This window comes from Triticum dicoccoides, chromosome 7B, assembly GCF_002162155.2.
Source record: "Triticum dicoccoides isolate Atlit2015 ecotype Zavitan chromosome 7B, WEW_v2.0, whole genome shotgun sequence".
NCBI classification, from domain to species: Eukaryota; Viridiplantae; Streptophyta; class Magnoliopsida; order Poales; family Poaceae; genus Triticum; species Triticum dicoccoides.
The window spans coordinates 379,912,127-379,927,282 of record NC_041393.1 but is presented as its reverse complement, the minus strand read 5'-3'; the positions used below and the strand labels follow the sequence as shown (position 1 = coordinate 379,927,282).

Sequence of the window (15,156 nt, the reverse complement as noted above, 5' to 3'; positions counted from 1 at the left end):
TTTTTTATTTTCAGATTACAAAAACCTATATCTATTATCCATACTACACTTGTATCACCATCTCTTCGCCGAACTAGTGCACCTATACAATTTGCCACTGTATTAGGTGTGTTGGGGACACAAGAGATTTCTTGTATTTGGTTGCAGGGTTGTTTGAGAGAGACCATCTTCATCCTACGCCTCCCACGGATTGATAAACCTTAGGTCATCCACTTGAGGGAAAATTGCTACTGTCCTGTAAAACTCTACGCTTGGAGGCCCAACACGAGACTACAAGAATAAGTTGTGTAGTACACATCACTTATTTTGTCTACATTATGTCATCATATTCATGCATTACTCTATTTGTCATGAACTTAATACGTAGAGAAGCAAGCATATAAGCGCTCTCGAAGTGGAGTAATAGTGGTAGGCATCAGTAAGTTTAACGGTCTACTTGTCACTGAAGTGTATTTAGTTTTGTCAATTAAGAAATACAAGGGGATTGACAACCCTCTTGCCTGTGTTGGGTGCAAGTATTTGCTCTTGTGTGTGTGGGTGCTGCTATAGTTCATTTGCGTGGATCTCCTATTGGTTCAATAAACCTTGGTTCTTAACTGGGGGGAATACTTTCTGCTATGATACGTCTCCGACGTACTATAATTTATGAATTATTCATGCCATGTTTACAACAATTTTATATGGTTTTGGTATGATTTGATTAGAACTAACCCGGACTGACGCTGTTTTCAGTTGAACTATCGTGGTGTCATTTTTTGTGTAGAAATCAAAGTTCTCGGAATGAGCTGAAATTTTACGGTGATTTTTTATGGACCAAAAGAGAACCCCGAAGCACAAGGTTTGGACCAGAAGCTTCACGAGGAAGCGACAAGGGTGGAGGGCGCGCCCCTGGCTTGCCACTGCCTCGTGGACCCCCTTGACGTGAGACCGACGCCAAAAATACCTATAAATCCCCAAACCACCGAAAAGAAACCTAGATCGGAAGTTCTGCGGCTGCAAGCTTCTATAGCCATGAAAAATCAATGTAGGCCCTCTCTAGCACCCCGCCGGAGGGGGCCATCATCATCAGAGGCCATGGAGGAGGAAGCCGGAGGGGGCCATCATCACCATGGAGGCCAAGGATCAGAGGGAGAACCTCTCCCCATCTAGGGGGGAGGCCATGGAGGAGGAAGCACAAGGGGGAGACCCTCCCCCTCTCTCTCGGTGGCGCCAGAGTGCGGTGATCGTCTTCATCAACATCACCATCTTCATCACCTTCCTCATCTCTTTTCGGTGGTCCACTCTCCCGCACCTCATTGTAATCCCCTACTTGAACATGGTGCTTTATGCCACATATTATGATCCAATGATGTGTTGCCATCCTATGGTGTTTTGAGTAGATTTCTTTTGTCTTTTGGGTTGATTGATGATCTAGATTGGTTTGAGTTGTATGTTTTATTTTGGTGATGTCCTATGGTGCCTTTCGTGCCGCGCACATGTGAAGGATTCCCATTGTAGGGTGTTGCAATACGTTCATGATTCGCTTATAGTGGGTTGCTAGAGTGACAGAAGCTTAAACCCGAGTAAGGGGGTTGTTGCGTATGGGATAAAGGGGACTTGGTACTTTAATGCTATGGTTGGGTTTTACCTTAATGATGTTTAGTAGTTGCAGATGCTTGCTAGAGTTCCAACCATAAGTGCATATGATCCAAGTAGAGAAAGTATGTTAGCTTATACCTCTCCCTCATATGAAATTGCAATAATGATTACCGATCTTGTTAACAATTGCCTAGGACAATTTTGCACACCAACCCATCATTATTCCACACTCGCTATTTGTAATATATTATAATAATTCTAACTTTATGTTAGCAGCGCCTATTTTTATGTTTTAGTTCTCCGATATAATGCAAAGCTATCCTCTTCATACCCACAACGTAGTTTTATTTCTCGTCTCTAGATGGAAGCAAATGTTCGGTGTACATAGAGTCGTATTAGTGGCAGATAGGACTTGAGAGAATATTGATCTTACCTTTAGCTCCTTGTGGGTTCAACACTCCATACTTATCACTTCCACCTTTGGAAATTGCTACGATGATTCCTTGCACTTGGGGATTATCATGCTACTATACTACTTCACCCTTCCTCTTAGGAGAAATCCCAACGCCTATCACAAGTAGCTGGGTCCACGGAGAAGCAACCTTGTCTATGACATCATGGCTTCCGTCCACGAAGGACAAGACTCACTCACATAGATCTTCATGAAATAGACGATCTCCTTGCCCTTACAAACTCCTTGGTTTTGGTAATTAATAACAACATATATGTCATTGAACTAATGCCTATTCAAAGATAGATTTCAGGAAGTTCAATGTTGGAATGGCAAGGACATGAGAATGTGCCCCCCTCGAAATGCTAAGAACATGGATTGGAAAAAGCTTCAAGACTCTGCATTTTTGGTTAAGTGATCCAAGATCACATTGAGTCCATAGGAAATCCAATACCATTAAAAGGGGATGATGTTTTGATCATGACTCAATTGCTCAACTACTTGAAGATATTGCTTCAAAAATTCTCAACCACCTTCTCCAAATCATATCTGGACAAAACCTAAAAGTTCAACTGGGTCCAGCCGAAACTTCTACATTTGGACCCACTGAGTTGATCCTAGACAGTGCCACAGCCAAACCCTAGAACATCGATTCCATCGAGATGACGATTGGCCCCACCGATTTGCACTGACCAAGTTTCTGTAACCCTTTCACATCATTTCGGAATTACCGAGATGTTTCGATTGGGATCGAAACGAAGTCTTGCTTAGGTCATCGCACATCGGTCCCACCGAGTTGTTCCATTCGGTCTCACCGGAAAGCCCAACGTTCAAATCTTTTACACAGGTCGATCTCATCAAGATTTTCATTTCGGTGCCACCAAGTTGAGTCAAAAGGTTTTAATGGTTGGATTCTTGGTGAAGGCTATTTATACCCCTCTACCCCCACTTACTCTAAGAGAGAGCCATTGGAATGAAACTACACTCCCACCATTCATTTTCTGAGAGAGAGCCAGCTACTCATGTGTTGAGATCAAGGCATTCCCATCCAACCATTTAAACCTTGATTTCTAGCCCCCTCAAGTTGCTTTCTACTCCAATCCTTCTCCTACCAAAGCCAAATTCGTGAGAGAGTGATTGAGTGTCGAGGAGACTATCTTTTGAAGCACAAGGGTAAGGAGTTCATCATCAACACACCATCTATTACCTTTTGGAGAGTGGTGTCTCCTAGATTGGTTAGATTTCACTTGGGAACCTCCAAGATCATGCCGAGTTGAATCACTTTTGGGTATAACCAAAAGATATTAATCGATGAGACCGATTCTGCATTTATGCAGTGCCATGAGCTCTTCGAAGAGACCAAGTCTCACTTCGGTGTAACCGAAACAGTGTGACCTAGTCTCTGTTGCAGCCTCGGTACTTCCAAAATTTTCAACTCGATCATTCCGAAATGCATACTGTGAAAACCTAAAACTGAATTTTGAACTCAATTTTTTCAAAAACCAGCCGTGTTTCATGATGCTCATTCAATACAACAAGGCAAACCCGATCATTTGGCTTGGTATGACAAACTAAAATTATCCCGAAAGATAAAAGGCTAAGTGACAAACCTTGGTAGCCGGGCATTCCGAGCAGTAGGTGATGTCGTACCCCTTGATCCAGAAAGTTTGACTCTTGGTCGTGAAGAGGAGTGCGTGCATCTCGTTGAGGTCCATCCCCCTGTAGAAATGTTGGACAATTGAGGTCTCGTCGCCCTCGATGAACTTCCACAAGGGGGAAGCTCAGGCTTGGAGAGGTTGGACACCGCCATGGAGCATGACATGCACCACATCAATGAGAGTGACGCCTTGATCGACGCAGAGCTTCACTCGCTCCTAAAGGGCCTCCAGTTCCTGCTGCCCCCATGTAAGATTTTGTGGCTCCACTATGCAGCCTCTCAAGAGGGGCGATTGAGAAGGCGATGACCCCTTCCCGGTTGCCCAATGGCATGTCAGCCACATAGAACCAACCCTTCTGCTATAACTTCACCGTTTTGATGAATTTCCCAGGCAACCATTTGGCTCTCGGGATCTAGTTGATCATGACCGCTCCACACTTTGTGGGTTGACCCCTGTTGGTCTTCACCTTGACGCAAAACAATTTGAGCAAGAGCCCAAAGTGGGGCTCGATGCAGAGGAACGCCTCGTAGAAGGTGATGTCGAAGGCGATATGGAGAATGGAGTTGGGGGTGCAATGGTGGAATTGGATGCTGTAGAAAAGAGGAGACCTTGGAGAAAGGGGTGGATGCCAAACCCCATACCTCAGAGGAGATGCGAAATGAAGACGACACACTCACCAGCGCAGGGCTTCTGTACCTTGACGTAGGAGCGGCCCGATGACCCTCCGATGAGCGAAGAACGACATGGGGCGACCTTGGGCGCCGGAAGGTACCCGAGCTCCCGGAGCTCGGCGATGTCTCCCGCGGTGATGACGGATGGGAGCCATAGCCCCCTCTTGCCCGCCGCCTTCTGCATGTCGCCGGGTGCACCCTGGCTTCCCGCGGTGGCCTTCGAATCGCTCTTGGAGGTTTTCACCACCACTACACGGGCTCCCTTTTCGGCCATCACTCGAGGATGAAAGGAGGGAAAAGGGGATTCAAAGCTTTTTTGGACTCTATTCTTCGGGCGCTGGAGCTTGAAGTTGAGGAGAGTGAGTGCGAGATAGAAAGCATGAAGCTTGATTCGTTTTCACAGTGTGCCTTTTATGGGCCAGAAAAAACACTGAAGAGGCGTTACTGCGTGGTAGTAATTTCGTGGGTTTTCATGCGATATGCGTTACGTGCGTGCACGAATCAAGGGTTTTGTTAATATGCCGCTGCAAATCCGGAGCACGATCTCTTTATTGATTACATGTGCCAATAGCAGTGGTCCTCGAGTTGCGCTAGCACACTATAATGACATGTGAAAAGACCACATGGTTCAGAGTGCGCGGCCGGTTCGGTTTTGGTCAAGGCTCTCAAGGCACAACCAAATTGGCACCCTTATCCTAACACTGAAAAGCTTCATCGTTAATGTAACTTTGCGCTAGAAGGGTCCTTGGCATGAATATAAAAATACATTTGAAAATATTCCTTGGACAAGGCTTGACCAGTTCGGAAGAAAACGTGCGAATAAATCATTGAACCAATTTAGAAGGCTGAAAACCAAAAATGAAAGACAACTTGAATCATGCAATGATAATCATTTTGAAGACCAGGGAGCTGCTGATGGTGTTCTGGGTAAAGGGGTGCTAACAACGTCGGCTCCCGAACATGGTTCAATTGGGTATTTTGCAGGTAAAAGCGGTCTGGATTAATAATCATGAAAAACAAACACAAAGCCGTCGGCTCACTTGGCAAAGCGTCCTCCACCGTTGGATCTAGGTCACCCGGACCACTTACAGCCCTATAAAAGCTCTTCTTTCTCCCCAACCCTCACTTCCCTTCGGCGCCGCCTCGTTACAGACAGCGGGAGCGAAAGAGCGAGCGGTGAGAGAACTCCGGGAGAGGGCGGCGAGATGGTGCAGCGGCTGACATACCGAAAGCGCCACAGCTACGCCACGAAGTCGAACCAGACTCGCGTCGTCAAGACCCCAGGTGAGGGAGATCACCGGCGCCTGCTTTTTCTCGCTCCTGTGTTTTAGTCTTGAAACTGTCTGGATAGTATTGCTGCTGCACGTGTATGTGTTAGATTTAGGCTTGAATTTTACTTGTGTCCTTACCGCTCCCTTGACAGTTTATCTTGGGTAAAAAAATTTGGGGTCTTCTTCCAGGATCTCAACTCAAGAGTTTTCTTGATGTATTACTGATTATTAGGTGGGAGGCTTGTGTACCAGTACACCAAGAAGCGGGCGAGTGGGCCAAAATGCCCGGTTACCGGCAAGAAGATCCAAGGAGTATGTGTTCCATTCTCCATTTTTTAACCTGTTATTTCGTTAGATTTCATGCGTTGTATGCACCATGCGCTCGGATACAACCTGTATTTCAGCGAAGTGGTTGCTGATATAAATACATACAGTTAAACTCCAAACAAAAAACCCTACATTTGAGTCCTGCCCCATCGAATGTGGCAATGTTTTCCTTCAGATTCTTTCGTTTAATGTTAATGTGTGAAGTGGGGATTACTATTGTTGAAGTAGTGCTAATTCTTGCCGAATCATGTTCTATACCTTTGGGTATGCTCAGCTGACCATACTGCGGGTGAATTTACCGTCCATAGACTGATTTATTAAATTAAACTGTCTATGTTAGCTAATTTTGAATTATGAGTATGGTACGTCCTTGTACTTTGCATGCTGTGTCAATTGTGTGCTGTTTTTTGTTGGTAAAGCGTATTGCTATTTCTTCCCACACTAAACAGGATTTGCATGAAACTGCATTAAAGAACAACCTTCTTTTCTGTGTTTTTGAAATTGCATTGGAAACATGTCATATTTTCTATTCTGTGTTTTTTTAAATTGCATTGGAGACATGTCACACTTTCTGTGTTTGCTTGTCTGGCCCTGAATTTGGGAGAAAAATTATATGAGACCAGGTCTCACGGATAGCAGGTTTGACCCGCCCTGATGGACGACACGTGACATTTACAAATCACAAAGCATCTAATCTCTTCCCCCCTGATTTCAGGTCGGGGGTGGGGTAGATGCTTTGTGATTTGTGAATGTCACGTGTCATCCATCAGGATGGGTCTCACCTGCTAACCCGTGAGAGTCTCATAGAATTCTTTTCCCTGAATTTGTATCCTTTGATTCGTCTCTCTTAATTGTGTTCTTGTCTGGAAACCAATTCTATGAACACGACTTTTGACTGTTTGTACTCTCTTCCAATGCTTAAGTGTATAACTCTGTAATTTATGCTTAGTGGGTTATTATGCATTTATATTTTGAATCTAGCATGAACTTTATACTGTCAGTTCAGCTTCATTTTTGTTGCTGAGAGCATTTTCTGACATATTAGTAGGGGTATGATTACAGTGAAACATGACAAGAATATGTCCTAATTTTATGTGAATTAGGCCTAATCTTCTCTATGAGGTCATTGCAATATTATATTATCATTTGCTTAGTTTTGTTGTAGAAGCCTCATTGTGATATCTGTCTGGTGGCTCCTTTTGTTTTTTGCATTTGCACTCACCACAAAGTTGTACTACTCAGATGGTGTATTCTTGCACAGTTCAAATGATAATATTTTTTGATTACTATTATGTTTTTCAAAAATCTTCTGGTTTAACTGGCAATCTTTTGTTCAACATCTTTGTGATCTGTCTCGAAAAATTATAGGAGCTTGCTAGTACATTGTCTGACTTTTACTTCATATTTATCTGTACTTTTATGTGGAATGATCCCTCTACTTTTTGAAGGACTACATTCTTTGTGGTTTGGTTATTGAGGGGTGTCCACCATATGTGCATTATGTTCATACTTTGCGGAGATAATCATTAGTACTATTTGTCTACTCTTATGTGCTGGCTGCTTACACTTGTAGTGGTTGTAAAATTTGTGTGACCACTGGTGCTTCTATTTTACACCCATTCCAAACAACCCCTAATAGGTAGCATTGAGCCATTTACAAGTGAAATCATGTATGCATGTAATCGTGAACTGCTGTTGGACCACTTCTACCTACAGTAGGTATATGCTATATATGCTGCTAGATAGTGGTGGCTAAATACAGCAGATAGAATAGCAAGTTCCTGCTGAATCGTAAGTTTATGCCTCGCGTTGTTGGTACATTACACTGCCTTAGTAACCACCATGGCATTTTATCATTCTCATGGAAGTTTGATATGCTAAACTGCAGATTCCACACCTGAGGCCTACTGAGTACAAGAGGTCCAGATTGTCAAGGAACAGGAGGACTGTGAACCGTCCTTATGGTGGTGTTCTGTCTGGTCCTGCAGTCAGGGAGAGGTAACCATCATTCAATCAAAGCAAGTGATACTTGATAAATTTGCTGCTGAGCTAAGCTGATTTTTTTCGTGCCGAGCAGGATCATCAGGGCGTTTTTGGTGGAGGAGCAGAAGATTGTGAAGAAGGTGCTGAAGATCCAGAAGACCAAGGAGAAGACCACCAAGAGCTAAACAACTGGGCGATATAGGCGTCGCGGTGATGTTTTGTGTTTCTTCGAATTTGTTTTAAGCAATCAAGAATTTTCTCTCTTCGGATTTGCTGAATCCTGGTTCTAGTATGTGAGGTTTGATGTGCTTCTCTAGATTTTGCGCGCTGGTTCTCTATGGATGCTTAGCCTTTGATGCAAGAGCTTTTGGACTCCAATTCGGCTTAGATGCTCTTGAGCTGCTTAGCTCAGTTAACGCTGTCGGATTGTCCCACGAGAACAGTTTGCTGCATCCTGTTCTGCTTTCCCGCACCCCCGGCGCCCTGATCTTCTCCGCTGTCCAAACTACCGGCTAGCAGCAGGTTCGTCCTACTTCGTTCGAACGGGGAGCAAGATTACAGTGCCAAGACAAACTTGGAGTACAAAACAACAGATAGATTGTTATACTGCGACCCGACCTGATACCCTTGCCGCTTGTGCACACCGTCCAGGGAACCAACCGCTTGTGCTACCGTCCAGGGAACCAACCGCTTGTGCTACCGTCCAGGGAACCAAACACATCAACAATGGCAACTCGGAGAAGAATTTGTAGATCTAGTTGAAAATGAGTATAGGAGGACTGGAGTTAAACCTACTTCTAATGCAACTGCTAGAAGAATTAGGACTGGAGCCACCATTCACAACACACTATACAATACAAAGTTACATTCTCCATGAAGATAGACACATAACAAATAAAGTGGGGTTTGCTATGGTAAATTACCATCATCCATTCCTTGTTATTTACACTGGTTACACTACCATAAAGGCGCACATTGCAGCACCCTACCATCTTGCGTACATTTTAACGGAAGAATAGGACACCCTTTTCGATAAAGGACATTTTTATTATGAAAAAGAGTTTTCCCATGCTTTATATTATAAAGCAACCATCACCACACTACATCTGAACAGATCGATACAAACACCGCCAGGACTACTCCTTGCCTTCCAGAAGGGTACGACCGCGGATAGCCATCACCGCCCCAACCTGCATATCAAGTTTTCACAAGAAGCAAGACAGAAAGGAGTGGGAACAAGCCTTCACGAAGGATACATCATCATGGACGCCACCACCGTCGGCAAGGACTGGGCAAGTGATGTACCCCAACGCTCACACTCCTCCGTCGCACCCTGCTCCGCAAACCACTCGCAACCAAGCCACCCGCATGGCCATGGCTACCAGCCCGCACCTCAGACACACGCTCCACCCATGAACGTCGCGCCTCCAGCCGCCAAGACTGCAACTTGCATTCAGCCACCCTTCAAGACCAGCCAAAGTGACCGGCTTTGATCCAAAGGGACACCCCAACTGTCGAAACCTTTCCACGCACGCACGCGCCGTCTCCAAGAAATATTTGGCAATTTTTGAGTTATTTGTATTACTTGGAACCATCACAAGTTGTTAGTATCTTCTGCCAGAATATTTGTATGTTGGGAATTCCATGCAAGATTGTGTAGAGTGCTTTTTTTTAAAGAAAACATGCACTTTATTGGTTGGAAATAATGGTTACATCGTCTATAAAAAGAGGTACAATATTCTCCACAGGCTCCTCAAACCAATCTCTAGTTACAGAAACTTTTGCTAGCCTAGCAAGTTCATGAGCAACCTTATTAGCTATCCTATTACAATGTTCAAATCTAGTCAACGGAAAATCACATGCCATGAAGTAGCAATCCTCGAATACTGCCGCCGCAACTCCCGCCGATTGTCCTCCATTTTTCATTGTGTCAATGACTTCCATATTATCAGAGTTAATAATAAGACGATTGCATCCCGCCTTTTGTGCAAGAATTAAACCAAACCTCAGAGCCATCGCTTCTGCTGTTAGTACATCAGCACACCAATCGATCTTCCCATTTTCGCCAACAATGAATTTTCCTTTGTCATCTCTGAGTACAGCACCTACCGTGCCCCTGAACAGATCATGGTCAAAAGAAGCATCAACATTTAGTTTAATAAAACCCATAGGAGGTCGGCTCCATCCTTCTTTTCTACTAGACCCACTAGGGGAGTGGGCATTCACATAGTTTGCCGTTATAGCACGAACCCCCATCGAAATCTGGTTCACATCTTGAGACTTTCCTTCATGAACCAACATGCGTCTCTCCCACCATAAATACCAAGCGGTTATCGCGATTAATTCACTTGCATTCTGGCATCCTAATATAGATAGTTCTTGGTGCAGCATAAGAAGTAAGAATTCAAGAACCGCCTCACCCGCACGATCAATAACACAAGCTTTCTTAATTACCTCGTACATCCCCAGCTTACCCAAACCTCTTTTGCCTTCTCATACAAAAACAAGATGTGTTTTGTATCTTCTTGCCCATTTGAGCATGATGGACAAAGGGGCGAAACTTTCATATGTCTATTGGCAAGTGTAACACGACACGGTAGAGTTCCATGCAACGTTCGCCAGATAAATATTTTTACCTTTGCCGGACACGATAATTTCCAAATCTTTCCCCAAATAGGATTGACATTGGTACGAACCATACCATTAGTATATTGCAATTTCCTCTCGTGTTGTTGGTTCCATTCCTCCGAATAAGCTGATCGAACAGTGAATACACCATTTTTTATATAGCTCCAGGCAATGAAATCCGACATATTATGCATAGTAAGGGGAATCGCGAGGACCCTTTGCACATCAATTGGCCACAAAGTTTGTCTCACCAAATCTTCATCCCAAGAATTCGTGATTGGATCAATAAGATCAGCCACCTTTGACAGAAGTTGCCCACCTCTAGGAGTAATAATTTTCCTACTCGCACAATTCGGAATCCATGCATCTCTCCAAATATCAATATTTTGTCCATTTCCAACTCGCCAGATATAACCATTTCTCAAAGAGTTCACTCCCGCCATAATGCTTTGCCAAGTAAACGAAGATCCCTTCTTTAACCTTGCGTTCATCAAATCTCCCTCAGGGAAATATTTAACTCTCAATATGGTTGCACATAAAGATTCCGGATTATCAAGAAAACGCCACGCTTGTTTAGCTAATAGAGCCAGGTTGAAACAGTGTATATCTCGGAAGCCCATACCTCCTTGATCTTTTGGAACACACATTTTCCATCATGCCATCCAATGCATCCTCTTCTGATTGTCCTCGTCACCCCACCAAAATTGCGACATCGCATCAATAATTCCTTTGCAGATTGTGTAGAGCGCTGATACAACAGTAAGTCACAAATTGCATAGTAAGATTCCTAAGTTTGAATGAAAAGCAACGAGGCTTTCTTGGTGGGAAGGGTAGGTTTCTCACGTGTCCATCATTCGATGCAAATTGGTAGAACTGTTAGAGCATCTACAACCGGACTTGGCAAATCCGGCCCCTCAAACGCCCGCGGACGCGTCCGCCTGATCGGGCATTCCTCAAATGTTGCGCCGCACATTCACATACCGTAATTTTCGATCCTGAAATTCATGCACGTCGATCATACGATACAAATTGTATGAATTCCAAAGTTTGAAACAAAGCAAAACAAATCATAGTTCAACAAATCGGACATGGCAAAATGAAATCAATGTCCGAACATGACGGATGGCCTTGGATCACTGGCCGAGCGCCTGCTCCGAGCGGAATGCGTCCTGCTCTAGGCGAAATGTGTCCTGCTCGTTCTGCTCTGCTTGCATCCGGGCTGCCTCCTCCGCCTTCATCCGGGCTGCCTCCTCCGCCTGCATCCGGGCCGCAGCCGCCTCGCGACGGTGTGGGTCGGGCTGGACGACATCTCCGGTGGTCGATCGGGACCGGTGGTGAGGATTGGGAGCAAGGGTGGAGGACGGCGAGGGTTCGGGCGGGGGAAATGTTGGAGGGCGACTGGAGGAGGAATGGTTTGATGGAATTTGTGCAATTTGGGGTGGGGTCGGGCTGTCGGGCCCGACGTGTCGGGCGTGTCCAGGAACCCCATATTTAGGCAGCATAAGAGGGGTGCCGGTCAGCCCGGACATTTGAGACCCGTTTAAGAAGCCCATCTGGATCGAAAAAACGTGAACCGAGCGGTCCGTCCGGGCGTATGAGGCGGGTTTGAGGCGCCCGACTGTAGATGCTTTTATTGATCTCCCAAGTCAGACGATCTTCAAAAAAATTGTGTATTCCATGTTTAAAGGGTTGAGTTCTCACCATTTTCACGATATGGATTCCAGGGATGCAAATGTAGCTAGACTGAATAATGATCGAGTCGTGTTGTTCAGAGAGAGTTACAACGTATTATATGTAGGGGAGCTTAACCGAGCTTCCAAGTGGCAGGCAAGGCGTGACGTCCGTTGAGATCATGTAAAAGAGGAACGTGTACACCATCGAGTGACCACGTAAAATACAACACAGGTACATGTTTAACACCCCCCTCCCTCAGCCGAAACGCCGCTCGGAAGGACATTCTGGCTACGACGAAAACTGGTGAACACCGTGGTAGGCAATCCCTTTGGTGAAAACGTCAGCAATTGGAAGCTCGATGGTACGTAGAACCTTTGCCTCGCCAAGAGCAACACGATCACAAACAAAGTGAAGATCGATTTCCACATATTTGGCACGCTGATGTTGCACCGGATTGGACGGGAGATATGTCGCACTGATGCTGTCACAATATACCAATGTGTCGCGTGTTGGAGGAATGGAGAGCGATGTATTTCATGCAGTAGTTGCCACAACCAACATGATTCAGCAATGCAATGTGCGAGGGCCCTATACTCCGCTTCTGCACTCGACCGAGAAACTGTGGGCTGTCGTTTCGATGATCAAGAGATCAAGTTGGATCCAAGAAAAACACAGAAGCCCGAGGTGGATCGACGTGTGTCCGGGCACCCTGCCCAATGCATGTTGGAATCGGCTACAAGCTCATGTGAGGTGGAGGGTAATAGTTGAAACCCAAATTGAGATGTCATGCGATTGTAGCGTAGAATACACTTGATGAGTTCCATGTGTGGATCACGGGGGTCATGCATGAATAAACAAACTTGTTGCACCTCATATGGAATGTCCAATTGTGTCAATGCGAGGTATTGTAGTGCACCGACAAGGCATCGGTAACGAGTGGTGTCAGGAACGGGCAAGCCGGACATGGATGAGAGCTTTGGGAGAGTGTCAATGGGCGTGGGGGCAGAGTTGCAATTGATCATGTTTGCACGGCCAAGAATTTTGAGGGCATATTGTTGTTAAGACAAGAAGAGAGCGTCTGAATTGCATGTAATGACTCCAAGAAAATGATGTATGTTGCCTAAGTTGGTCATGGAGAACTCAGATTTGAGTGATGTGATAATTGAGTGAAGTGTGGAGCGTGTGTTGGCGGTGAGGATGATATCATCTACATAAAGTAGGAGATAGGCAATGCTGGCACCACAATGATAAATGAAAAGTGAGGAGTCACATCTGGAAGCGAAAAATCTCAGGGAAATGATGAAGCTTTGAAAACGTAAGAACCATATATGTGGGGCTTGCTTCAAGCCATATAAATACTTATGAAGGAGACATACATGATCAAGCCGAGTGGAGTTAATGAAGCCGGCCGGCTAGTCACAAAAGATAGTCTCGTTGAGATGGCCTTGCAAGAAGGCATTTTTGACGTCAAGTTGATGAATGGGGCAAGAATGCGCTGTAGCAATGTTGAGGATGACACAAATAGTGGCAGGCTTGACCACCATGCTGAAAGTCTCCTCGAAATCAATGCCTTTCTGTTCAGTGAAGCACGTACGACCCACCGTGCTTTGTAGCGCACCAAATGCCGCCAATGTGGAATTTGTGACGAAAAATATCATCACCACGTTGACACCTGCAGGCTTAGCAACCAAAGACCAAGTTCAAGTTTTCAATTAAGCATTATACACCTCCAACATTTCTTGGTGCTAATTAGGGTTCAATGCTGATTTGTATGAGTGTGGTATGGGAGAAATTTGTGATGTGGGTTCGGTTGTAAGAAAGAGTCGACGTGACATATAGTAGACCACGAGTAATGTGAGTAATCATCCAGGATTATTAAGTAATATTGAAGTCCAGAAAAGCTTACAACTGGGGAGATCCATAAGTCACAATGAATAGGCTGAAACGGTGCAGTGGTAAATCTATGAGATGAAGGAAAAGCAAGATGTGGTCGATGACCTAACTTACAAGCCTCACACACCAGGTGTGAGTTTTATCACAACCAGGAAGAAAATCACGAGCTAAATGAGCTAGAGAGGAGCTGCTGTGGTGGCCCAAACGATGGTGCCATAACTCGGAAGGAAGATGTAGTCGCGGAGAGGACAACACGCTGAGGAAAATCATTGTTGAGGAATGGGTATAGGTCATCGGTGCTACTGGAGATCATGGCTGTCGTGGTTCAACACGGCCACCTATGGGAACATTGGCCCCTTTGTGGTTCGGCAAGGGGGAAGGGCACGTTGCACAAAGAGCGAAAGCTGTAGAGCAGCACACCAGCAATGACACATGAACTTCTTACCCAGGTTTGGGCCACCGCGAGGCGTAAAACCCTACTACTGCTTTGGTGGATTGATGAATGGACCGTGGTGGAGACACAATGCTCTAGCCCGGCAAGATCGCCTTGGGACGAGAGCAGCTACTCGCGTATGAGTGTACGAGGGTCCGAATCCTTTCTAAGGCAGCCACGACCCTCCTTTTATAGGTCAAGGGGTTACCACAATGGCAAAACAGTCATTATCCAGTGATTAGATAGCCACAGTGCTATCATACCTAACTTTGCAGACAGGACAAGGTGCATTAAATGCACCGCTTAGTGTCACGTCATGGGGGGTAGCCCGACAAGCCTTGCTGTGCTGTTTATCCACCTTCTTGCCTGTTTGCATGACACGTGATCTTCCTCAGAAATGGCTGCCACATGCCAAATAACAGCCACCTAATCACTAGGGGGCTCGACACCGCATGGATAAGTGACTTGCGTTGCTGCGAGGTGGAGCAGTGACGTCTTGGTGGGTTGATTCGCCCTCGGCGTCCCTGGCAAGCTTGCCGGGGGAGTCTTGAGACTTGTCTTCGGGGTGACCTCGACCCAGCCAGGCTCG

The 15,156-nt window shown here is 45.4% G+C and overlaps 1 protein-coding gene across 1 annotated transcript; it reads left to right on the top strand.

Annotated features, from left to right (window-relative positions):
• The first annotated feature begins 5,470 nt into the window (after positions 1–5,470).
• On the top strand, positions 5,471–8,317 carry LOC119337545 (60S ribosomal protein L34-like). Its single transcript, XM_037609708.1, has 4 exons — positions 5,471–5,642; positions 5,862–5,941; positions 7,845–7,954; positions 8,034–8,317. The coding sequence occupies exons 1-4, from the start codon at positions 5,564–5,566 to the stop codon at positions 8,122–8,124; spliced, it is 360 nt and encodes a 119-aa protein (XP_037465605.1). The 5' UTR covers positions 5,471–5,563; the 3' UTR covers positions 8,125–8,317.
• Positions 8,318–15,156: the final 6,839 nt, after the last annotated feature.